The 26,226-nt window shown below is 48.0% G+C and overlaps 1 protein-coding gene across 5 annotated transcripts in view; it reads left to right on the forward strand.

The window, feature by feature from the left end:
• SEC31B (SEC31 homolog B, COPII component) overlaps positions 1–26,226 on the forward strand; it is a 187,181-nt gene that overhangs the window by 113,173 nt on the left and 47,782 nt on the right. For all 5 annotated transcript variants that reach the window (XM_088475642.1, XM_088475644.1, XM_088475645.1 and 2 more), the window contains 3 exons: positions 15,359–15,537; positions 22,383–22,509; positions 22,917–23,062. In XM_088475642.1, the coding sequence (XP_088331768.1) occupies positions 15,359–15,537; positions 22,383–22,509; positions 22,917–23,062 (452 nt within the window). The remainder of the gene's footprint in view (positions 1–15,358; positions 15,538–22,382; positions 22,510–22,916; positions 23,063–26,226) is intronic.

The raw sequence follows: 26,226 nt of genomic DNA on the forward strand, positions 1-26,226 counted from the left end.
AATTTCTAGTTTATGGCATTGAATATAATAATGATGGTCTTAAGAAGGTTTAGGTTGAGTAAGGCAATTGTAATAACTGTAATATATGTGCCTCAGGGTTTCCATACATGTACAGTCAGATCTGAAGCTTCCTAAATTAGCTGCAAAAAATCATTAAATTATCTAAATATATTTTGGTGTAAAAGGTAAAAAAGTTCCCTGACCCCTGCTATACACATATGCACACTCCCTAAGCAGCCGACAAACTTCTTGCCACACAATCAAGGACCGATTTCTTCTCTGCTGTTTCCCAAGTGTGCTTTTTACCACTATAAGTGCCCTTCAACCTTGCTCCCACCTTCATACCTCACCGCAGCACTACTGACCACTTGCACCCTTTGGAGGTAAACGCTGTTATTTCTTCAACGCAACCAGCAGGCCCCTGAGGTGTTAATGGGACCAGCATACAGAGAGAGATATGAAGTAATAGTGCAAATTGATCTTTCGCTAAGTTTATTCTTTGAAAACTTGGTAACGGACTAAGAAAATACAAAGACTGTTAGTTGGCTAATAACACCTTGCTTGACTCTTTCATTCCTCCCCCTGCACACACAGCTAGTGGCACCAACTGGGTGATCAGTGTCATGGCTAGGTTAAAGACTAATTGGTATGCAGTGCCTGATGGCTTAGTGGATGAACAAAATAAGAGGAAAGTACTAGTGGTACAGTCTCTTGGTTATGGGACCGCCAATGGGGTCTCTGTACAAAGGGAGTAGGAGCAGACACAGGTTGGTAGCAATACTAAATTATATTCTGCCACCAATTGCCCATTCAGTGAACAAGCCACATATCTTAGTGTTCAAAAAATTAGACCTATAAAAGGTTTTGCCAAAATTAAATTTCCTAAAGTGCATGTTACCAATATTTATACATGCTGTCAGATCATAGGGATTCTCAACCTGTTACTTACTGTATTTATACCAAGTACACATCAAGTATATTGGTAGAAAATTTTAAGTTTCGTTGGTGTCTGGCAGGAACTGGGTCACCATTTTTAACAGAGGGGCTGCTTCAAGCAGCCTAAGCTTATTTTTATTTGTGGTATTTTAAACTGTGCAGCAACAAAAGACTGTCCGCGCCGCTGCTCCATCACCTCTCCGCGGTGCCGTGACACCAAGCCCCAGCTAGGTACCTGGTGGGGCTCTGAGAGGGACTAGCTAGCAGGCTCGCCCGGACCCCAGACTGCAGCCCGTAATCCAGGGGACAGGTGAGTCTTTACACAGTCTACCTTCAGTAGACGGACCGGAGGCGCTGATGTGGACACTGGTGCGACTCCACTAGCTCTCCGGGGCATTATTATACTGGCGCAGAGGCATATTTACAGGCCAGGGGACCTGGTGGTTAAAGTCAGCATGGAGAGAAGGCGCTCTCCCTGCAGCCCTTCCCCCAGCTCAGGGCGCCATTCCACTGCCCTGAGCTGCTCCTCCCTCACCCTCCGCCCCCTCAGAGATGCGCGGCAGCCATTTTCTGCTTCACAGGTCTCCGGGAATGCTGGGTCTAGTCTCCCTGTACACCTCTCCCACGGGCCAGGTTATACAGTGCTATATCCTAACAGCCGCTGCGGTCTGTGTAGTTGATTGTAGTGCAAATTGCAGATATATAACGTTTCTCCTTCATCCACTAGGGGACACTGGAGTTCAAGACAGTGGGGTATAGACGGTGGTAGAGTAGAGCCTGGCACTTTAAATAATTTAGAAGTGTGACTGGCTCCTCCCCCTCTATGCCCCATCAGCCCCAGTTTTTAGAATGTGCCCGAGAGAGCCGGTCGCACATGAGGCTGTCTCCAGCCTTTCTCATATAATTTTTAATTTTTTTTATTTTTTTTTATTTAACAAGCTGAGGACAGGCAGGCTGCTTACTGTGGCAGTCTGCCTGCTACGTGGGAGCCGCCGGGAGGGCACCACACGGCTACTGCAGTCTGTGTCCGGTGACCCTGAGGGGGGACTTTAAACAGAGTCATCGGACTCCATGAGGACCCGCCACAACTGAAACCGGTTCGTGTCCGGGTTTCCTCATTTGCCCCCCTGCCCAGCAACCCGACCGCAGCAGTCCGTAAGTATATCCCACTACTCCTGACTAGCTGGAGTGGTGGGCCAAAACGCTGGGCTCAGGGACAGCGCACACTGCATGGCTGTCACTCACGGCTCCTTCCCCCTGCCAGTGAAAGTGGTAGTGTCGGAGCTGCTGACGAGACCTGCCGCTGCACTCGACAGTCAGCGTCCGGGTCTCTGGCTTATACCTAGCCATCCCCCTCCTATTAACGAGGGGATGGAGCGCGGGCCCCTGCAAGTGCGTGTTAAGCGGCAGTGATTCCGTGACTGTCACTGAGACGCCTGTTCCTCCCTTCTCTATATGGGAGTAGAAACGCTGGGCGGTGTGAGTAATCACACAGATGACAGACGCCGCACCGCTGCTCACTAAATAGTGAAGCACAGGGGAGGTCCTGCCATCTGCCATTGGTAGTGTAATGGCGGGCTTCAGGAGACCAGACGAGTCCCTCTACATGAGGCAGAGAAGGGCCGGGAGGAAGGATGTCTTCCCTACATTACGCCCAGCCCACTTTTTCCTAGTAAGTGGGCAGAGGCGAGCCTTACAGTGCACGCGCGCGCGCGCACACACTGATAGGGCGTCATACATCCTGCCGCGTCTAATAAGAGCCGCGCCATCTGTAGTCGGGCCCGTGCTCTAAGCCCTCATCTGAGAGCAGCGCGGTCTGCCGGTCCGTTAGCGCGGCTGCGCAGACATACTCGGCATTAGTCCCCCCGTGAAGGGACCTCAGAGGTACCTGGGAGGGCATCCTGCCGCGTCTAAAGCAGGCAGCAGTAGCCCCCCAGTATTAAAATGGCGGCCGCACTCGGGGCAAAGCCACGCCCCCTTCGCGGCCCTAATTGCGAGCACGCAACAGCCCAACCAGCGGGGCAGCCACAACTGCCTACCGCTGGTTAAAGATGCAGTGCAGTGCAGACCAGCGCCTGAATGAGCGCGGCTGCCTCCTAACTCCTGCAACAGGGTTAATTAATGCGACTCCCTCCCCCTCCCACGCTGGGAGTGCTGCTAGCACAAGTAGGAGGGAGTGCTTTTAAGTGCTAGCTACAAATAAGTATCAGCGCAGGGCTCGGATCTCTCCACGGCTCTTGCTGTGTGGAGTTTGTATGTTCTCCCGGTGCAGGCAGCACTGTTTTTGCTTAGGCTCATCTTAACAATTAGCAACGCTCCTCATCTAAATCTCAGGAGGAGATGCCGCGTCCCGCAGCTCCTGGCTGGGCTGAGCAGGCTTCCCTGTTAGCTATAACATAGGGCTAATAGCCTTACGTTATACCAGCACAATGCGGCTCCACGATGCAGCGCTGTATGACCATCACACTCCTGTCACAGCAGGACAGCATCACCGCTTTATACTATTAAGGGGGCTAGCAGCGCTGTGCTAACTGGAGTGTAGCAGTTTGCACACGCACAGCGCGGTATTCATGAACAAACAGCGCCCCCTGTTTCCCTTTTAAGGACTGTAGTTACTGCCTGCACACAAGCAGTATAGCTCAGTGCACTACCCGCAGCAGGGAGTGCTTTAGCGTGGGTCTCTTACGACTACCACACTGGGAGTGCTTCAGCGCAAAAGGTAGGGGAGGCCCTGTCCTTGTATAATAGGAGTTTAGTGCTAGCTACAGTGGATAGCTGGTTGCTAGCTGTATGGGCACTAGCCCAATTCCCTTTTGCACATAACACCACGTTAGGCGGTTCTGAAAGAGGCCAGTTCAATCGATGCATCACAGCTAGAAGCGAGGGGTTGGCGAGACAGTCCCGCCAATGCAGCGCCGCTTGGCAGGCTTCCCTTCGTTCTTTAACAAAGGGCGCCTAGCTTAATCTAATGGCTTGATATCTCAGCCTGTGAAGTATCATAGCCTCATGGTGTACTAGCTCTACTGTTCTGGTGCTGCTGCCAGAACTTATGGTTATAGCATACCCTTCACCCAGGGTTAGCACACTTTGGCGTCCCATCCCCAGGCTTATGCCTCACATGGGCTCGCCTTAAAGAGACTTCCCATGCATATATGTGGCAGCACATATACTACATTATAGGCTGGTCTTAAAACCTTTCACCAGTTTTCTGTGCTTACCTTAGAAGGTATGCATATGTGCATCTATTTATATCTCATGTGTTCCCTTCGGCAGCACATACAGGAAGAGGTTAGTAACGTGCGGCTAGTGTAGTTGTTGGCATTACTGCCTCACAGCACTGAGGTAGTCTTTTTGATTCCCACTTCGAAAAGTGGGTTAATCTGGCGCTAAAAGGGCTCACCTGCTAAGGCGAGTACACCTGTAACAGAAGGGTCCCAGGATCGAAACCAGTCTGGGACAGCACGCAGCTACCATATCCTGCCCCTGAGCAGTAGCTGAGTGACGGCCACACGCGGTACATGAGCAGTCCCCCTGCGGGGGGGTAAGCCACGGGTATGGTATGTATATATGTGTGTATATATATATATATATATATATATATATATATAATGTATATTGTATTTTATACTAGCCCTGTAGTAGAAACATATACATGCTAGAGTGAAATTTGTCCTTGGAGTTCCTTCCATGGCTTTAATTTTTGCTCATGTTCTAGTTTTACAATATTATCGTCACCTACTAAATTTGTATGAAGGTATGCGTATGCCTATATGGATATCGCTTCTTATCCTTACCATAAGAGCAGGGGTAGGATCTGTTCTTATCGGTTTTATGTCTGATACCTAGCATATTGATAGAAGGCTGCGATTGGAGGCTGGACTCCTGATGCGGAAGTTGGTACAATAACTCCGCTTAACACGATCTCTCCCGGGGGATTGGGTTGTGTCTGTATATACATGTATATGTGTAGGAGGCCTATACTTCCACAAGCATTAGGTTACCTATAATACCACGCATGGGAAGCCGCCTGGGATTACCAGAAGCTGTAGGCTATATCCATACATATTATATGGTGGCTCTATAATCTAAGTCATGTGCTGCAGTTTACATAGTGATAGTCACAATTCCCTAAGGCATTGCTTCTAGCATGGACCCTAGACATGTCACATGTATATAAGGATATATACTTATATAGCTCGGTTCATGTCAGTCTATATCTATGGCGCCCCGTTTCGGGGGACCTATTATCATTACAGTGATGCACTTGGTAGCAAGCTTGTAAGACGCCCATTCTTTGTATATTTCCTAATAATTGGGAAACAAAAACCTGTTTTCTGTTTAACCCTACTGGGGTTATCACTCCCTTCTTTGCTTGGGATAACTAACGAGTTCTATGTCTAAGTACAGGTACCCTTCTCAGTATCGATTCCGGTACTCCATATTATTGTCGCATATCTCAATAGAATGAGTCTAAAGGGCCCTTAGGTACAATTCATATCTTGAAGGCCTAGGGCCACCTACCGATTTAGGCAGGGACAGACCTGGGTTATATTAGATTGGTGGGCATAATACACATTGTAAATATTGGTGTAAGGATACTTAAACTAGCAGACCGTTTTTGGGGTATAAGTATAATCTACAGATACACGTCTCTAATGGAACAGGCTCAGGTATAGAGTCCTGTTTTACGACCTTCTTGTCTCCACTAACATTTTGCTAGTTTCCACAGTATTTTCTACTGCACATCTCCAGACTGAAGTATGTGCTGTAGACCATTGGTCTTAGCCCACTGAAGCTACTCTCTATTCCTAATGTGGTGGGTTGCTTTGCGATAGAACAGGTCAGTGACATTCTACATTTCGGCCAGAGGGCTTCTGGTCGCTCACAGGTGAGAGCTTATCCACTAATGCCTCGGTAGAGGCTCCTATTTCAGGTAAACTGACATACATACCCTTACTGCCTCCTAGCAGCCATCCGCTCTTTTAATCAGTTGGCTCTACACTTTAGAATTTTCCTGGAGTCTGGGTGCATAGTTACAACATTGAGAACAATTCTACTAGAATCTGTTGGTGTTATGGACCAAAGCACATCTCTGGGCTACTGCACATCTTTACATAGAAGTGTGACAGTCACTATGTTCCACTCAGGGGGCCTGGTGGGTTTCCTGTTCAGTAGCTGTTGATATTTTTATCATACTGACAGGTACCTGACTGGTATCTTCCTGGTTTTTCTCATGCTATGTTCAGGCCAGCAGTTACTACTGCCTATGCACTTCCATCATGTTGGAAGTTGTCCGTTGTTTCTCTTTAGCGTCAGGGTTTCAGTTGCTGGTTTATTCCTGTTCTCAGCATGGGTTGTACTGAGGTCTGACCCTCTGAAAGGTATTGTAATCTCAATCCTCTCGAAGCCGCCTCATGGCCAGGGTGATCTCCTCTCTTTGGAGATTTCTATGGTCTCATCCTTCTGCTGGTTAACAACTTTGTAGTACTTGGACTTCCAGAAGGGTTCAGGGTGACTGTGCGGCCTTGACTTTTACCTCCCTGTATACTCTTTGTGAGGAGTTTGTGGACTCTCTGTTTTTGTAGATTGGTATCGTTATACTTCTATCTATATGAGTTATGTCCAGCAGTGCTGGTATTCTGCTATCTGCAAAATGTGGCAGCTTCCTGTTTCCGACTCTGGTACGGTTTCCTTGAGGTTTCTTCTCGGGTTACTGCCCTTCTCCTATGGATTCGGGTAGGAGTTCTCTTCTCCCAACAGTATGGCTTGGTCTGTTTTCAGCTGAGTTTACAGTGTTCTGATGCTTCTCATCTGAGGGTGTTTTCTCGCTAGCCGCTTATTCCATTCGACTACTGTACGTTGTGGTATTCTGTGTCTGTTCCGCACGGAGTTCTGTTTGTCTCCTGGCTCACGACACTTGATTCTCAGCTCTTGCCTTCCGTTGAACCTCCGGTTCTATGCGGTCCCTGTTCGGTTGGCCGAAGGGTCAGCATGTTCTCCGCGCTTCCCACCCGGGAGGTTGGCTTTGGGACGTCCCCACTGTCTTGAACTCCAGTGTCCCCTAGTGGATGAAGGAGAAAACAGGATTTTGGTACGTACCGATAAATCCCTTTCTCCGATTCCACAGGGGACACTGGACGCCCGCCCGGCGCGGCGTACCTGCCTGTTGTGGGTCTTTATATAGTTGTGTGACTGCATGTGTTCCCTGCAGTGGTTTCCTCTGTTTTCCTTCAGTCGGTATTGTTCCGTTCTGTGGTCTTCTCCTTCTCGTTTTCCTGTTGTCCTCCGTCTCCTCTCGGGCTCAGTTCTTAAACTGGGGCTGATGGGGCATAGAGGGGGAGGAGCCAGTCACACTTCTAAATTATTTAAAGTGCCAGGCTCTACTCTACCACCGTCTATACCCCACTGTCTTGAACTCCATTGTCCCCTGTGGAATCGGAGAAAGGGATTTATCGGTAAGTACCAAAATCCTGTTTTTTCTCTGCGTTTGTTTGTGACTTGTGCTAGCGCTGATCTCTACTTTCTATACTGTCAGCTTATACCTTTCCCTTTATTCTAATTTACCCTGACATACTAAGGTATAATAGTATTTTATTATTCTTGTGGCTATGTCTAGCAGAGGAAAGAATAACAAGCAGGCTGATGCTGCTCCTCCTACTCTGGTGTCTTGTAAGTCCTGCTCAGTGGACTTAGCCCCAGAGGACCTAATTCAGGACAGTCTTTGTACTAATTGTTGCACAGACTCCAGCCCCTCAGCCCCGGTGTCTCCTCAGGATCCACCCTGGGTTGCCTTTTCTTAGGTGCTGACAAAGATTGCGGACCACTTAGCAGTCCCCGTGGTAGCCCCCCAGTGGGATGGCCACAGCAGGTACTCCCTGCAATTCCTTTGCCTCCACCATGGGTAGAGGTACTGTCTACCTCAGTACAGAGTTTGGCTAATACCTCCTACAGTTTTTCAGCAAATGCTGCAAAGCCTTTACCTACTAAACGTGCTGTGTTATCTTCCCAGTCCACTCAGTTATCTGATTCTGATACTGTATATCATCTGGGGAGGTAAAAGACGCAGCCCACTCTGACTCTGACTCCGTCTAAGGAGATGAGCAGCCACCCTCTAAATTAAATATACCTGCTCTTGTGAGAGCTGTAAAATCTATTTTACAAACAAAAGCTGAAGCACCCGCTCCTAAGAAAAAACAACCACTTTTTAAACGACAGAAGGTTCCAGTGTTCCCTCACTCTGATCAGCTATCTGATCACATGAGTGAAGCATGGAATATGCCCGGTTCATCTGGTTAAGAATGCCACCTTACCCATACATACTGCCACCTCCTTGGCGGAGTCTACAGATAGGCGTATAGAAGCTTGTCACAAATCCATATACTCTCTTACACGAGCTATTACTCGTCCTGCTAGGGCTATGGTCTGGGTGGCAAAAGCCATTGAGAATTGGGCTGAGGCCCTAGAAGAGACATTTCCCCCTGATGGTTCAAGGGAACAACTATCCTTCATATCTCACAGTAGAAATGCAGCCTCCTAATTGGGAGAAGCAGCTATGGATACGGCTCTCCTGGCCTCCAGGATATCTACCACTTTGGTAGTGGCCCGCTGTATTGTTTGGCTCCGTTCCTGGAAAGCAGACTCGGGCTCAAAGAGGGCTCTGGAGTCTCTTCCTTATTCTGGAGATATCCTATTTGGTTCAGAATTAGATAAAATTGTGACTACTTTGGCAGCTTCCAAGACTGCGTTCCTGTCCTCTACATATAATACAGAGCCTCGGACGTCATCCTTTTGGTCCTTTCGCCCTCAAGGAAAAGCTAAGGGTCAGTCCTTTCCAGGGCAGCAGGCATCAGCCAAGACCTCCAAGCCAGGGCCAAACAAGCCTGGGCTACTAGATGTCCACCTACCAAGTCTGAAGACAAGCCTACAGCCCGACGGGACTGGCCTCTCCCTGGGGGCTCCCAGGGTGGGAGGCTGACTTCTTCACTTCGCCCAGGTTTGGCATCAGATGCCTGGGTAAGAGAAGTGGTCTCCCACGGATATGCTCTATCCTTCCTAAGGCAACCTCCCCAGCAGTTCTTTTGCACAGGGCCTCCATCGGACCAAGCAAGGCCCTGCTGCTCCAAAAAGCCATTCAGCAGTAATAATTCCAGTCCCCTCCTCACAACAAGGCAAGGGCTATTCCAACCTTTTCCTGGTTCAGAAGCCCAATGGGTCTCATCAGCCAATCCGCAACCTCAATCCCTGAACAAGTTTAAACCCTCCAGTCTATTATCATGGTTATGTAGCCTGGGGATTTTATGGTGTCTCTGGACATTCAGGACGCTTACCTACATGTACTGTACCTATAGCGCCTTCTCATCAGCAATATCTCCGGTTAGCTATCCTACAGCAGCATTATCAATTTCAGGCCCTACCGTTTGGTCTCTCAACGGCCTCTCCGGTCTTTACCAAAATTATTGCAGTTATGGCGGCCTCCCTTCATCATCAAGGGATCAGACTACTCCCATACTTAATCGACCTCTTTCTATTGGCCAGCTCCCCAGAGATTCTTCACTGCCATCTGCAGGTAACAATTTCCTTCCAGCAAGCGCATGGGTGGCTGATAAACTGGGCTCTCCTCACCACGGATGCAAGCCTCAGAGGATGGAGCGCAGTGACTGGCCAACACTCCTTCCAGGGCTGCTGATACCCAGTCGAGGCAGAGTTACCAATCAATGTCTTGGAACTTCGACCCATCTATAGAGCTCTCACTCTGGCTCAGAATATTTTTCAGGGCATGTCAGTACAAGTAAAGTCCGACAACGCCACAGCAGTGGCCTACCTCAATAACCAAGGAGGCACAGTCGGGCAGCAATGGCAGAAGTGTCCCACATTCTCACATGGACCGAACGCCATCTCACAGCCATCTCCACGGTATTCATCCTGGGAGTTCTCGTTTGGGAAGCAGATTTCCTCAGCCGTCACGACATGCATGCAGGAGAGTGGTTTCTACATTCAGAAGTCTTTCAGCTTCTGGTGGACAAATGAGGTCTGCCGGATGTGGATCTCATGTCCTCAAGACACAACAACAAACTTCCAGGACAAGGAACCCCGACGCAGCCTTCGTGGACGCCTTGTCAATTAAATGGAACTTCCATTTGGCATACCGCTTTCCCCCAATATCTCTGCTTCCTCGAGTTCTTCGGAAGTTCAAGCAGGAAGGAGGCACAGTCCTGTTGATAGCTCCTTCTTGGCCCAGACGCCATTTGTACTCCGATATTCAGAGTCTCTCCATAGACATTCCTCTTCAACTTCCTCTATGAGTAGACCTGTTGTCTCAGGGTCCATGTCTACATCCGGACCTAGCCCATCTGTTTTTTAAAGGCTTGGCTTTTGAGACATCCCTCCTAATGGCTAAGGGATTTCCCAGCTCTGTGGTCCAGACCATGCTCAGAGTACGTAAACCGGCCTCAGCCAGAATTTATCACCGAATATGGCATACATATTTCCAATGGTGTTCTCCGAGAAACTATGACCCTCAAGTTTTTAAGGTTTACCTTTCTGCAGGCTGGATTAGATCTAGGCCTCCGTCCTAGCATTTCTGAAAGTACACGTCTCTGCTCTGTCCATCTGGTTCCAGCGCAGAATTGCTCCCCTATCGGATGTTCACACCCTCCTCCAAGGTGTTCTACATATACAACCTCCCTTTGTCCCTCCCGTGGCTCCATGGGATTTGTCAGTGGAGCTTCACGCACTTCAGGAACCTCCATTCCAACCCCTGGATGTCAAGTGGCTTACTGCAAAGATTGTTTCTTCTGGCTATCGCATCTGCCTGTAGAGTATTGGATTTAGAGGAGCTTTCATGTCGCTCCCCCTTTCTAATCTTTCATCGGGACAGGGCGGTTCTTAGAACACGCCCGGGCTTCCTTCCCAAGGTGGTCTCTCTTTTCCACCTAAGAGCCGTATTCAATTTGAGCGCACCGCGATACTTTTTCGCCTCCCAGAACTTTTCGCCTGTTTTGCAGGCGGAAAAGTATCGCGCGTGTATCGCCGTATTCAATTTGAAAGTAGGCGAAAACGTGACCCGACAAAACTTAAACAAGCGGAAAGTCATTCAGATTTGGGGAAGTCAGCCTGACACCCCACCAAAAGATGCACTGGCATGGGGGTTCCCTATGGTACCCCCTGGTTTGGCTTGCTGAAGGTATTTGGTGTTTTTAAACGGGCTCAATAGCTGCTAAATAGTGTTTTTGTATAAGTGGTGCAGAATAGTATTCAGGAGGGTTTTTTTTTTGCAGAAAATAACTTATCCCAGCAAATTTGGGGTACTTGAAAATGGGGGTCAGCATATTTTAAAGTTGCTAAAGTGAAGTTTAAAAAACCGTGAAAAATCTACCTTCTGCAAGGCCCTGCAATGTTAAGTGTTTTTTAAAACATTTTTGACAGTTTACCTTTGGGGGACTGTCTGAAGGCTGCACGGGGGTTCCCACAACGTTGCACCCCAAAACCCCAATTCTGCACTTTTTTCCGCCTGCTATTCATAGGCGAAACTATTACATTGCATTGACTTTCCGCCTAGGTGGAAAGTCTTTCAAATTGAATATGGCGATACTTTTCCGCCTGACGAAATGACGTCATCGGCGAAAAGTTGCCGCCAAAAACACACGAAAACGGCTTTTCACCTCAAATTGAATACGGGCCTAAATGAGAAAATTGTGGTTCCGGCCTTTCAATCACCAGACCTCTCGGCAGGTGAGGCCTCTTTGGATATGGTCCGTACTTTATAGATCTACATGGACCATACTACCTCCATCAGGAAATCTTACTCCCTCTTCGTCCTATATGGATTCCATAAGAAGGGATGGCCAGCTAACAGACTCTGGCCAGATGGATTTGCATGACTATCTTACAGGCTTACACGCAGTCTGGCCTTCCTGTGCCGGCTACAGCATCTGCTCATTCTACTCGCTCTGTGAGTCCCTTGTAGGCAGCCCGGCGTGGCGCCTCAGCTGAACAGCTATGCAGGGCAACCACCTGGTCATCTGTCCACACCTTTCTTAGGTTTTATGCCTTTGATACATTTGCCTCTCAGGATGGTTGCTTCAGGCGTAGGGTTCTCTTGTCAGCTGAGGAGCGTCCCCACCCTTGAACAACTGCTTTGGGACATCCCCATTGTCTCTCTGCGAAGCCCTATGGACTCTGAAGAAGAAAAGGAGAGTTATGGTATAACTTACCTTTGTTAACTCTTTCTTCGAAGTCAATAGGGTCCACAGGACACACGCTCTGACTTTTTTCTATGGGTTTTTCCTCTTTGTCACTTGTTTCCTTCTCTGTGTGAGAGCGTGATTCTTCAGTGTACCAGTTTTCCTTCTCTCTTATCTTGCTCCTGCCTTGGGCTTATTAGTTGTGTCCGGTCCTCAAAGGTCCCAGCTACACCCCATTGTCTCCCTGTGGACCCTATGGACTTTGAAGAAAGAGAGTTAACAAAGGTAACTTTTACCATAACTCTCCTTTTTCCACTTTTAAAAATGCATTTTACTGAATAACTACCCATAAATGATCTTTGTTCAATTATGGGGGAGTAGGATTAACATTGTTCCAATTATTCCACCGAGTAATCTGGGATAAAAAGGGGAGTGGACTTGGAATAAGAGAATTTTCTTTGATTTACAAAAGCACTATTGGCCTAGGCCCCAAAGGAGGGAGGTGCCTGGGCAAATAGTACTCTGGTAGCCATTATCATATGGCCTATTCTATAATGGGAGCATTTAGGCCGTAGAGAGGGCAACGGGCTATGTGAGGAGGAAAGCTTGTATATCTAGAGAGAAGTATAAACACATTATGCTTGTAGTATATTGGACAACTATAGGTTAGATAAGTTTGGGTGCTGTGGTTAGTCTTCTAGCCAGCAGCCGATGATTCTTATTATGTACTAGAGCAGCTTCTTCCATTTTGACAATGTTTTACCAGGTTACAAGGTGACCCAGTAGTGAAGCTGGTCAAGTATGCAGGCAGTATGTTAGGTTTCTTGAGGGTGGAGGGAGATACTAGTGAAAGACTCAGATATCTGAAAGAGGATTATAACGGCAAGTCTTCTACAAGGCGACATTTGAGAGAAAAGTTTTTAATGTCTTTGAGTATTGTTTGGAGTCTTGGAACAGGAAGGTGCAGAAAGGATAGATACTTTCTGAGAAGATGTTAGCGTTCTAGAGTTAATCACGATCAGTGAGGTTGTGGTTTCCTGTATTAGGAGATTACAACTGAGGGCCTGATTCAGACCTGTTCGCTAGGATGTGTTCGCATGCAGCCTTCAGCAGCTAAAGTATGCAAATTCTGTGGTCGCTAGCACGCCCACTGTGTTTTGCCTTGCGATCACGGTATGTTTTTAGACGCCCACCAGCCTGTCACAAGACCCCCACTTTCCCTTAGTAACACACGTCATGTCCAGGAAGTGTATTAAACAATTGGTAACATCGGACCCATACGTAGCACTTGTGGCTGACCATACCCTACTGCAAGTGCTGCAGCGTGTAATTCAACCATGTGCCATGTGACGTATATGCTGACGATGCGTCTTAATTATGCACGCCCCTGAAACGGCGTTCAGGCGCACAGACACGCCTGCGTTCGCACCACCACACCCTGTTTCCATCGACCACCCCTGCCACCACCCACAAATGGCACGTCCTGTCACTCATTCTCGCGGAGCGTCTGTGTACAGGGTGCGAACGCTACGCGATCGCATGGACTGGTTCGCGCACTGCATCTTATACGCATGCGCAGATTGCAAACATCGCAACGAACGCAGCCTAGCGACCAGGTCTGAATCAGGCCCTGAGTTACAAACTCTCAGAGGCAAATAGTGGCTACCAGGGTATCTTATGGAGTTTGGCTGGCCAGCATAATTATAAGGCATATGGAAAATCAGAGATAATTCAAACCTTTTACAGATATACCATCCTAGCACAGATGGCTCAGTGTCTCTGAGATGCTAATTGATAAGTATTATTTACACATTTATTTGCTTGTATGTAAATCCGTGTTTCTCAAATTTCCCTCTCCAAATACTAATTATGTTGGCAAGCTCTTTAGCAAGAGAAATTTCAGATGGACAGTTACTAACACAATTACTAATAATGTAAAAGATGTGAAGGGCTCATTAGATTCGATCTATGATGTCAGAGGAAAAAGCAGCACAGGTTATATGAATTAGGGTGGAATTTATACGGAAATTTTGAACTTTAATATGCTGCGCCAAGTCTAATATGCTGCGCCATGTCAAATATGCTTTGCCATATCTGGCACCAAATCTAATATGTTGCGCCATGTCTGGCACCAAGTCTAATGTGCTGCTTGATGTCTGCTGCTGATTTTAATATGCTGCGCCAAGTGTGAAAAGTAAACTTATGGCAGTAACTATGGGTGTGCATGCTACAGCCACTGGAGTTGACTGTGAGACAGAAACCTGACCAGTTTTTTTTTTTTTTTTTTTTTTCAATGTTTCTATGGAGCCAAGAGAATTGCTTGGGAGGGGCAAAAGAAAAAAGGGGAAAAAAGAAGAGGGGGGAGCCCTTTAAAATCCAAGGGAATCGGAGGGTTAGCCGATATCACTCGCAGACAGTACCGCTAAGTTAGCTTCATTGACTCATGAATTCTACTCCTTTGGTTCAGAGTCAAAGGGTCGATATAACTCCCAGGTGTGAAAAAAAAATGTAGACGTGCGGGATTCTTAAGTGTAGTTTCAATCCAGCTGACCAGTTTTTAAATTGAGTGATCTATACGTTTGGGTCAGTGTGCATGAAGGATTCCTTTGTTTGCTGCTTTTACAAAATACCACTGCGTAGCTTCATTAGTGTGGTTGTGCCACATGTTGAAAAAACTATACGTTCTTATAGTGCCAAAATTATTCTGACCATTTTACATTTAACAATGCTGTTGAATACTGTGATTGCTAAAATTTTATGACAAAGGCTGCAAGAGCTTTCATTTTCCATCTGCAGCTGCCTGCGTTCTGCTCCTCTGGCTACTGTAACTACTTCTTATGACCAACTTTCTGAGATATCCCTCAAGTAGTGCAGCCAAACAGAAGTCCTTTATAGCTTGCTGTACTGCTGCTAGTGATAGAAATAGTGAGCAATAACATTACTACAAGACATAACCTATGCATTGTAATGCTTAGATTGTTGCAACCCTTTATACATAACTTTAGCATAAAAATAAATCATGTTAACTTTTCGCTATTTTTGACATAGATTTTGTGATTACAGTGTACCACATTTGACATTTAACTACTGTGAGCATTATCCGTGCCATACTTTCGGCAGCACATTTTATTATTAGAACTATTTTGTGCTTCTTTTTATTTGATGAGCTTTTTGATGTTCCATGATTACTGTAAAAAGCAAAAATAAATATTTAATGCTATCTTTGATCAATCTTTTAGATATAGATGGCCTGATAAGTCAAGCACTCTTGATGGGAAACTTCGAGGCAGCGGTGGACCTATGTTTAAAGGATGGTCGTTACGCTGATGCCATTATATTGGCCAATGCTGGAGGGGAAGACCTACTGAGAGAGACGCAGCAGTGGTATTTTGCTCACCAGAAAAACAAGATTACGTCTGTAAGTGGGATAAGTAAATGATTGGCATACACCTGTCACATGGCACACATCCTGTAGAAAGCCTTGTCATTCTGTGTACATACTAACAATGGCTGCTTCTGAATAAACATTCACAATTTTAGTTCCCCAGGAAGACCTCAATGATGCAGAGAGACCATGTTGTGAACCCAGTATTGCTATTTAGATGTAACATGGGTTTTAGTAATAGTTGATGTGCTAGGGCAATAGATGCTGGTCTCCAGATCCAATTTCCCTGTGTCTACTAGTCCTGCATTCACTAAAGGAATCTCCCAATGATGATTCTCTTTCCTCAAGGCTGGGGGACACTGGACCTTGGGTTGTAGGTGGGAAGGCGTGGATTTGGTACTAAACACTGAAATTATTTCAGGGCTGCGCTGCAGCCCTGGTTTAGCTTGGGGCTTTTTTCCTTTATTTGTAAATGTTATGTTTATTTTTTACTATAGGTGCTGTGCGTTGCTTATAACAGCGCACAGCTGGAGTGTAAAGCGGCGGTGAGAGCCGCATCTAAGAGGGGATAGCGCTTAGCGCTTCCCCCGTTCACACACTCAGGTCTCTGAGAGACAGTCTGGTCCCGGGGACAGGAGCTCACGGTCACCCTGTTAGAGGGTGCTGGTGGAGGGCAGTCATGGATGGGCGGTAGCCATTTTTCCGTGTTTGTAGCGGCAGCTCTCCTCCCATGCAGGGGGTGTGTGTGCGCTGACAGGCTGCCCGGGGGAGCGGGCTTGACCAGAGTTTTCCCCCAAGGGAAGTTCTCCAAGTCTGGGGAGCGTGGACATGAAGGGGACGAAGCCTGCAGCGCTGCACTTCCCCCTCCAGGAGCAGTATAGACGTGCGCCCTGTTTTCAGCAGGGAACAGGGCATCATCCATCAGCGTTTCTCCTGCCCTTCACGGGACGCTCCACGGCTCCCCTGCAGCTTTGATAAAGCGAAGTACTGGACACTTACACTATTCTGTGGGGCCTATGTGTATAATACTTGGGGGCCTATGTAGGTACACTATACCATAGGGCCTATGTATGTACACTATACGGAGGGGCCTATGTATGTATATTATACGTGTGGGGTCTATGTATGTACATTATATGTGTGGGGCCTATGTATGTACATTATACTTGCCGGGCCTATGTATGTACATTATACTTGGGGGCCTCGGTATGTAAACTATACTGTGGGGCCTATGTATGTAGATTATACTTGTGGGGCCTAGGTACTGTATGTACACAATTCCTGTGGGGCCTCTATATTTACACTATACTTGTAGGACTTATGATGTACACTGTCACTAAATTTACGTGTTTTGTGTTACTATGTCATATTGACTGCCCATGTCACACTGTATTATCTGCCTATGTATTAGGTCACATGTTAATGTGCACTAAGTAAATCAGACGACTGTCTTGTGTTACAAGGTGTGGCATGGATGGTGTAATGGTTAGCATTGCTGCCTCACCACAGTGTCTGTTATTTTCCCGCCACAACCCTAATTATCAGGAGTTGGTTGGCAGGGATATTGCTAGTGGGCCTCATGCTGCCCGTTGACGCGCAGGCATCTGGGGTGCTAAGTCCGCCATGGTGGGGCAAGCGTAGGCTCTGGCTCTCAGCAGGTCCGTGGTTACCTTGGCAAAGTAGATTCTGCTCCAGGCACAGACTTTGGCAGAGTCTCCTGAGCGAGGCACAGGTGGCGTCCTCCTCCCTCCAGGGCTTCATAAGCAGCTCTGCATGTGTAGAAATTTCCAAAGCCTAGGCCAGTCTCGAAGGCTGAGGACCCACTGTCCTCTTTGACTAATTGCTGCTGTGCGCCACTTTTTAGTGAATATGGCTTCCCAAGCATGGGCGACGGGAAGTCACTACTTCACCTTCGGCGATTCTCTCTCCAGTCTCATCAGGGAGGCCTAGGAGACGCCAGATTACGAGGTCATCATTCCTTGCACATTTGCTTCCAACGACTTAGGTACCCAGGTGGAAGCACATCCCACTGTTCTCGCTGCGACAGACTTTTCTCTCAACGCATGCAACATCTTTTAGGGATCTACTAGCTAACCCTTGAAAGTTTGTCACCTGTCTATTCTCAATACGTTCAGGGGACATGACTCTGGCTTGGCGAGCCTTGACATAATTGGTGTCTACTATGGTAACTTCTGCTGACGAACTTGTCCAAAGAATTTACAATAGTTCGCCCTGGGATTCCCTGCCGGTTGGGGGGGCAATTTCCGCGAGGCAGCACAGACGGTGGAGTGGTTAGCATTCCTGCCTCACAGCACCGAGGCCGTGGGTTCGGTTCCCAGTTTAGTCCTAACTGTGTGAAGTTTTTATATTCTCCCTGTGGTATTCTGGTTTTCTCACACTCCAGATATCACTTGTCTAGAGACTGTGTGGGAAGCCATGCAAGACAGATAGCTGAGGGACTTCAGCTACGGCTGTCTGGGCTCGAAGGGCCCTTTTGTCACTTATACCAAATGTTCTTTACAATATTTTCAGTTGGGTGGCTACGTTCTTTCTGTGCCAGTACTGGTTGCCATGTTCCCCACAGGTTCAGAAAATTATTTTTCTTCCGGCAACGGTCCCCTCCAGAGGGGTCTGTTTTTTCCAAGAGTACGCCCCTCTTTTCTGTCTGCCACAGACTTTTCTGGTACCATTACCGTTTTGGAGTCAGGGTTCCAGGGAAGCCTTGTGCCTCATAAGGTATACCCAGTACAGGTGCAAATGGTGAGTTCAGCAACCATTGAGTGACGTCTTGAGGCATCTGGGTGCTAGGCATCATGGCTAGGGTGCCACCATGAACCTCAGGGTCCGCTGCCAAGGCAGTGCTTTTGATTTCTCAACATCGCTCTTCCCCAGGTGCGGCATGGGGGCATTGACCGTTCCTATCCTCTCGACCAGCGTTTTTGTTCCAGTCCTTTTGCAGGCACAGAAACTAGTTTTCTGGTTCGATTGCTGGACTGTATGGAATGCATACCCTCACCGTTTTGGGCAGGTCGTCTTTCTTCCTCAGTCATTGATCGATTCTGCCCAGTCTGGGCTGGGCCCTATGTTCGGTGGAGCCCAGGCTCCTTGGGTTTGCATCAGACTACGGGTGGTGATACCACGCATATTGCACATTGAAGGTATCACAACTAGGATCTTTTTTGGGTTTCAGTTTGTGACGGATATTTGGGCATCACAGTTACGAACCTTCCTAGGTCGTTGGTTTCACGACGTCGCAGGGCCTCCCCTGTTTTCTTGACGGCGCCTTCAGCTCTGAAAGTGGTCTTCGACATTTCTCCCCAGAGGGGTTTTGTTGCTTGGGGTGGCCAGTGCACGACCCTTACTGACTTTGGTCTCACCCATTGAGAGTCTCCACTTAGCAACCATTCATTGGTTTAGGGTCACTCGTGGGAGTTCCATTGGGTACGTCTCCAGCCTTGTAAGGGTTGCTCGGCATCCCTCTAGTCTAGGTTGCTGGTGCGGTCCGACCGCACTCCACACTCTCATTCGGTGACTGTTTTCCGGTATTCTCCTCTAGGTCCGTTCCTGGGTCCCTACTGGATGGGTTTCTGGTACCCACGGACATAAGTCTCCTGGACTATGGGGCCGTGACGTTGCCTTTATGACTAGGGACGTTTTTCTGCCTCCCTAGAGCACTGACACTCTCAGCGGTAATAATGCCTGTAATGTGATAGGGGACAGCGGACTCCCTCCAAGGGCAGAGGTCTCGCTATGCAGTGGTCTCTCTGGAGTTTGTTTGGTTAGGTCTTCAGCGAGAGGATCTTGGGCCTCTCTGCACGTCTTCAAGACTTCACAGGGTTGTCTGTGAACAGGGTATCTACTGGTTCTGCAGAGAATGCCTTGACTGTTCCGTGCAAGTTTCGGCTAGCGCGTCGGTTCTGCCGTCCCCACTGTTACCTACGGTTCTCCAGGAGCGTAAAGCCTTCCCATATACGGGTAATTCTGAAGGCTTCAGGCTGGCTCCACTGTCATGATGTGGGGCCATTCTCAGGCAGTCGGTATGTCCTGGATTGTGTCTTCCACTTAACCAGTCCTGCTGCTACATGGTTCATTGTTTCTACACAGGGACCTTCCTCCGTTGATTTTCCCAATCTGGCCTTGTTGACCAGAGGTTGGAAAGCTTATATCTCTCGTTTCCTCTGAATTGGGAAACTGTTTTTTGTAGGGGTGTATTGTATTACAAGTTTTCACTTCACATTCCTTGGCCTTCCTTCACGGGGTTTTGGAGGCAAGGTGACTACTTCTTTTTGTGACTATACTGGCTTTGGCCCGGTCACTTTATGTCCGGCAGCCTTTGGCCTTTCTTCGGAAGGTCCAATTCCTTTTTACTAGGTATGCTGCGCATTCAGACACTGTTTCATCCGCAGGTGGTGCCGTGGACTCTGGCTTTGGTCCTATCGGCTCTCACACAGGCGTCTTGGGTGTTGGAGCGTTCAGCTGATCTTCGGTTAGTTGCTTCTGAGCTGGTCTTCCTTATGGCTATTGCCTTCAGTTGGCATGGTTTCATGTTGGCATTCCCAAGTCACCTTTTTTCTCCTCTTCCAGGTGCGGTGGTCTGTACAGTTTTTTACACAAGCCGACTCTTGTTTCGGCCTTTCTTCCAATAGGAGGTTGTCTTTCTGATCTATTGTCCTTCGGCGACTTCCTGGGACTAGGATGAGATGGCTTTGCTAGCTGGGCTGTACACCACACTGTTCTCTGCGGCTTCTTTTGTAGCGCATTAGGGGGTTGACCGGCTACTCAGCAGACCCTTGCGTATTGGATCCACTCGGGTATCACTCATGCCTCTTCTGGAGCGGGGCGACCGCCACCAGACCGGGTGTCAGAGCCTTTGCCAGGGCGTCTGTTTTCTTAGGGGCAGTGCGATCCAAGACCAGCAGCACAGGCCGTTGTACAGTCCTCTGGTCTCCTGTCCTCACGTTTGCTCATTTTAGCGTTCAGGTTTCTTGCCTTTTTGGGCACCCTCTGGGGTCGTACAGTTCTCTGGTCAGGCAGACTGAGCATTCCCTCCCCTGGGGGCAGCTTTTGAACGTCCCATGGTCCAGTGTCCCCCAGCCTTGAGGAAAGAGAAAAGAGGATTTTTGGTACTTACCGCTGAATCCTTTTCTCGGAGTCAGGCTGGGGGGACACTGCGTTCCCTCCCTCATGCTCAGTCGTATTGAGTATGAGTTATGATTTGGATCCTAATTGACCGTCCGTTTCGTTATTTTTCGGTGTGACAGTGTCACTGAGTATTGCTTCTCCTTACCAGGCACTTTTTAAGTTGCAGTGAAGTCACGGGTTGCAGAGGGGAGGAGTTATAGATTTCAGTGTTTAGTGCCAAATCCACACTTTCCCACCTACAACCCATGGTCCAGTGTCCCCCTAGCCTGACTCAGAGAAAGGGATTCAACGGTAAGTACCAAAAATCCTCTATTTCATACTGCAAAGATCAGAACATCCCTGTCACTGGCCACTTCAATTACTCTCACAGGCCAGAAATGACAGCACATGGTAGCCACAACCTAACCATTTAATTTGTGTAAGGCACTTTAATTTGCTTATATAAGGATGTCCTTTTTATACAAGTGGTCATAATCCAAGCTTATTTGTGGAAAATAATAAATTATATATATATATATATATATATATATATATAATATAGCACTAAGGGCTCAAATGTCATTCAATGAATGTCACATCAGGCTAATATCCGTTCCGGTGCCCTTAGACACCTTCATCATGGGGCTAAGCAGCTGATCACTCCACATATTGGCCTTAAAATAGCCTACATAATGGGCTATACCCGCTACTTGGCGCCACACCTTTCGTGCACTCACCTGATATCAAACGCAATCAGACCCTATGTTCTATGTCTGCGAGCGTACAATTATAGCACCCGGAAGTGATGCGTGCGTTCCAGCAGTAGCTGCTAAATTCCAGACAGCAGGTTCTCATTGGCAGCTACACTCCACGTGTGTAACTCAGACCCCAGATGTGCCACGCTATCTGTATAGAAACCAGTAGCGATTGTAACGACTCAAACCACAATATGCATGCCAGGACCCAAGGTTTCCCAGCAGAACATTGCCCAGAGCATCACACTGCCTATGTAGGGTTGCCTTCTTCCCAAAAGTGCATCCTGGTATCAGGTAAACAATGGACACGCACCTGGCCATCCATATGTAAAAAACAAAAAAAACATGATTCATCTGACCTTGCCAGCTTCTTCCATTGCTCTATGGTCCAGTTTTGATGCTCACATGCCCATTGTAAGCCCTTTCGGCAGTAGACTGGTCAGCATGGGCACTCTTGACAGGCAGCAAGCTTACGACCCACTTTGTGTTCTGACACCTTTCTATTATAGCCAGCATTAACTTTATTAGCAATTTGTGTTACAGTAGCTCATTTGTGAGATCGAAAAAGACAGGCTAGCCTGTCCCCCATACATCAATGAGCCTTGGACACCCATGACCCTGTCGCCTGTTTACTGGTTTGTTTTTTCCTGAATCACTTTCGAAAGGCACTAACCATTGCATACTGGGAACACCTCACAAGACTCACTGTGTTTGGAGATGTCGTCTAGTCATCACAATTTGGCCCTTGTCAAAGATGCTCAAATCCTTGTTTGTCCATTTTTCCTGCTTCCAACACATCAACTTCACTTGTTGCCCAATATATCCCAATCTTTTAAGGGCACCATTTTAATGAGATCATCAATGTTATTCGCTTCACCTGCCAGTGGTTTTAAGGTTATGAACTTTTGTTCCAAATAACACACTGATAGGCTATAAAATCCATACAGAATACTTCTTAGACATGATTTCATGTAATGATGCTTTGGTGTCCTCTGTACACAGCTTCTCTCTTCTGTAGTCCAGCACAAGTGGAGGGATGTTGTTCTCGGCTGTAACCTGCAGAGCTGGAAAGAAGCGTTGGCTCTGCTGCTGACTTACTCCAAGCCAGAGGAATATGCTGAGCTTTGTGGTAAGCATTACTCTGGTGGTCTGTACTGCTGGGGCTAAATACTGCGGGTGCCTTGGAAAATGAACATGCACATCCCGCTGTAATGCCATTTTAGCCCTTTTAGGAGTACAGCATCTTCCTATGTTTTAATTCGTTATAAATCATGTTAAGTGCATTGATAGCCAGAGGTTTTTTTTTAGCTGGGTCTTTATCATAATGCAAGTCTTCCTTCCAATGAATCTTTGTATTTGCTACTAGTAAGGTTTCACATGGCACTTTGACTTGTATTATTGATTATTGCACTGTAACTGCAATTAAACTGCTAAATCAATTGTTGGAGATCATTTGCTTTAAGGAGACATTTGCCAAGTGTGTTTTTAGTGAAGCATGTGCTGAATCAGTGAAATGTAGCAGTACTTTGCCTCTAGATACCCTTGGAAGCCGGTTGGAGTTGGAAGGAGAAGGAAAGCTGTCTGCTCAAGCTTGCTTATGCTACATATCATCTGGGAATGTGGACATGTTGACAGAGTGCTGGGTGAGAACCCATGAAACCTCAACTCCACTTGCACTGCAGGTAAGGCGAAGATGCAAACCAGTGCTACATTAACTTGGTCAGCAGGCCTTGCATCTGCTTATGGGGTCTATTTACTAAGCAGTGTTAGGAGACAGAGTGAAAAGTGATAAGGTGCCAGCCAATCCGCTCCCAACTGTCATTTTTCAAACACAGCCTGTGAGATGGCAGATGGGAGCTGATTGGCTGGCACCTTATCACTTTTCACTCTGTCTCCTAACACTGCTTAGTAAATAGACCCCTATATGTAGTGAGTACATGAAGCATGGCAGTTGAAGGTGTCCCAAACACACATTTGACAATTTTAACAAAGAATGAAAGAAAATCAATTACTTAAGAGAATAAATTAAGAAAGAGAAAAATAAAATAAGAAAGAAAAAATGTGAAATAGCACACATCCTATAATTGTGATGTACTGCAGTGCTGGAACACTAGAATGTATATTAAGAAAAACAAATGAAATACATTTGGATCAACTCATTAGTACAGATGTGTCCTCCTCCATCTAGCCTCAATACACCATACAGCACGCTATTCCTGGTGTGAGTGAGCCACCAGGTCCCTTGCAACTCTGATATCGTCAGGCATCTGTTTTGCCAAAAATGTGTGTAAGTCACAATATGATTAGGACGCACCAGGAGACTGTGCTGATTGAGTCGATGTGCAACTCTTGTATATCTGTGTGCAATGGAGTCTGTATACGGAACTGGGCATGGAAAACACTGCGGCCATTGCATCATAGCAATGCACATACTGAGTCATACCGAGACTCAGTCACACACATATACAAGTGTCACATATCAAATTAATCAGCATAGTCTTGTTGTGCGTCCTAGTCACATCACAATGCGACTTAGACACATTTTCATCCAAAGAAAGATGCAAAAAAGATGCCCAGTGCTAGCAGAGTCTCACGGGACCAGGCGTGCCAAGAAGGGCTGTTTAGCACAAATGCAGCAAAGATGAGTGAGGACATGTCTGTATATCCAGTTATTTCTACTTCAGGGTCCATAGGGTATCCACAGGATACCTTGGGGTATAAGCGATGACGTCAGGCATCGGGCACCATAGAGTTAAGTTTTCAGCCTCCCAGGATGCACTAGGGTCCCCCTCCTATACCCCGCCCCCGAGCCAAGGCATCTCAGTTTAGTTTGGTGCCCGGCCGGAGTCGGATGCACCTGTTAGAGGGGGGCCATGAAGAGCCCCTGAAGTTTTCTACAATGCAGCTGTGGCTGCACATCTGGAAGTACAGCATGGACAGTCAGTCCTGACGTCCATGCTGTCTTCCCTACACCCCCGCCGGTACCAGAACACCGGTACCGATCCGGGGATGCTGGTAGGCATCTGGGGTCACAGCTAGCGGTGACCCCAGATGTTTAGGACCATGGCCGGATTTAAGGGGGACAGCAGGTAAGCAGCGGGGTCCCGCGGTGGGTCCCCGCTGATACATGGTCCAGAGTCCCCAGGCAGGGGGCTCCCTGGGGACTGGCTGCAGCGTGGAGCCAGGTACTAACCTGCGCTTCCACTACCCCCCTGGGACAGCAGGACCGCGGCAGAGCGGTAGCGCTGCGGCGTCCCAGGGGTTAAATGCATGCCAGGGGAGCGTGCCTTCCCTGTCTCACTGCCGGCGCCTCCCCCGCTGCACACAGCCCTCTCTGCACATGCCGACTGGCCCTGTGGCAGCGCTCCTCCCCCAGGCCAGCCTCCTCTATGCTCCTCGGTGGCCATCTTCTAGAACGCATGGTGAACGCTGCTGGAAGTCTGGATGGAGGCATCGTGGTCTGGGTCCCCCCGCATACCTCTCCTCCGCTGTGGTCAGGTCTGTGTATGTAGCGCTGTGTCCTACCAGACTCTGTCTGTGTAGTTGATTGATCAGCGCTGTTAGTGCAGGTTTTTCTTTGCATTGTATGTGACTGTGCTAGCGCTGCTGCCTGTACCTTTACTTTCTAACTGTCAGCATTATTACTGTCCCTGCTCTTTCTGCTAAAGCCCTTGCGGTGCGGTGCTGCAGGGTGGTCTCTCACTATACTAAAAGTATTGGTGAGAGGGGTCACATACTTTCCACCATCATGTCTGAAAGTGACTTTCCTCTCCGGCTTCAGTGTACTACGTGTAAAGTACCTATAGCGGAGGGGGAGGGTAGCGCGGAGGGTCTATGCTGGCAGTGTTTTTTATTGGTGTGGCCAATTACGGTTACAGCACCGGTACAGGAGCCGCCCTGGGCTTGTTTCGCTCAGGCGCTTACAACCTTGTTGGTCCAGTTAGCTCCGCAGCCCGCGTTCTCACAGATGGGATTGTCCCAGCAATCAGTGGTGTCGTCACCCATGCAGGGTTTCCCGAGGCAATTGATGGTACCCCGCAGTCTCCCTATTTCCCCTCTCCCGGTCTCTCAGGAGCCGGTGTGGTTTAATTCCCTGACTAGTTCTGTACAGCACTTGTCGGATGTGTTACAGGGGGAGTCTGTGTTGCGGCCACATAAGAGGCCGGTGGCGTCTCTGTCTGCTCCTTATGAGGATGACGAAGTGACGTCTGATGATGGGGAGATTCTGGATCTTTCCGACCAGGAACCTCTCCGTACTAAGGAGGCGGACGCTAGGTCCAAAGTATATATTCCTGGACTTATCCGGGCAGTCCGCACAGCTTTGGTGATTGAGGACGAAGTTCCTCCGGCGTCTAAATCCAAATGTGCCTTTTTTAAGGATGTTAAGGGTGACGCCAGAGTCTTTCCTCTTTCGGGTCAGTTGGTGGACCATTTAGAGGAGGCGTGGAAACAGCCTGGCAAATGATACCAGCCACAGAGGCGTTTGGCGGTGGCTTATCCGTTCGCGGATAATTATTTTTCTAAGTGGGAATCCCCTCCACAGGTGGATTCTCATGCGACACGCCTCGTCCGGAGTGCCACTTTACCCATGCCATCCATGTCCTCCCTTAAGGATGCTACGGACCGCAAGGTGGAGATCTGCCTAAAGTCCGTTTAGTCCCTTGCGGGGGGGGGCGAACCTCCGGAGTGAGCACCATCGTCTGGGACTTTAGACTCTGAGGCAGCCATTCCATTTGGACAGGATCAATTGCTGCAGAGGTCTGGAGTGAAACTGGGCATATTCCACCATGTCGAATACCGACACCATGGAGCTCAGTAACCTCATCGCCTAGTGCAGAGACACCCG

The sequence above is a fragment of the Taudactylus pleione genome, unplaced genomic scaffold (assembly GCF_031769625.1).
Source record: "Taudactylus pleione unplaced genomic scaffold, aTauple2 ptg000016l, whole genome shotgun sequence".
NCBI classification, from domain to species: domain Eukaryota; kingdom Metazoa; phylum Chordata; class Amphibia; order Anura; family Myobatrachidae; genus Taudactylus; species Taudactylus pleione.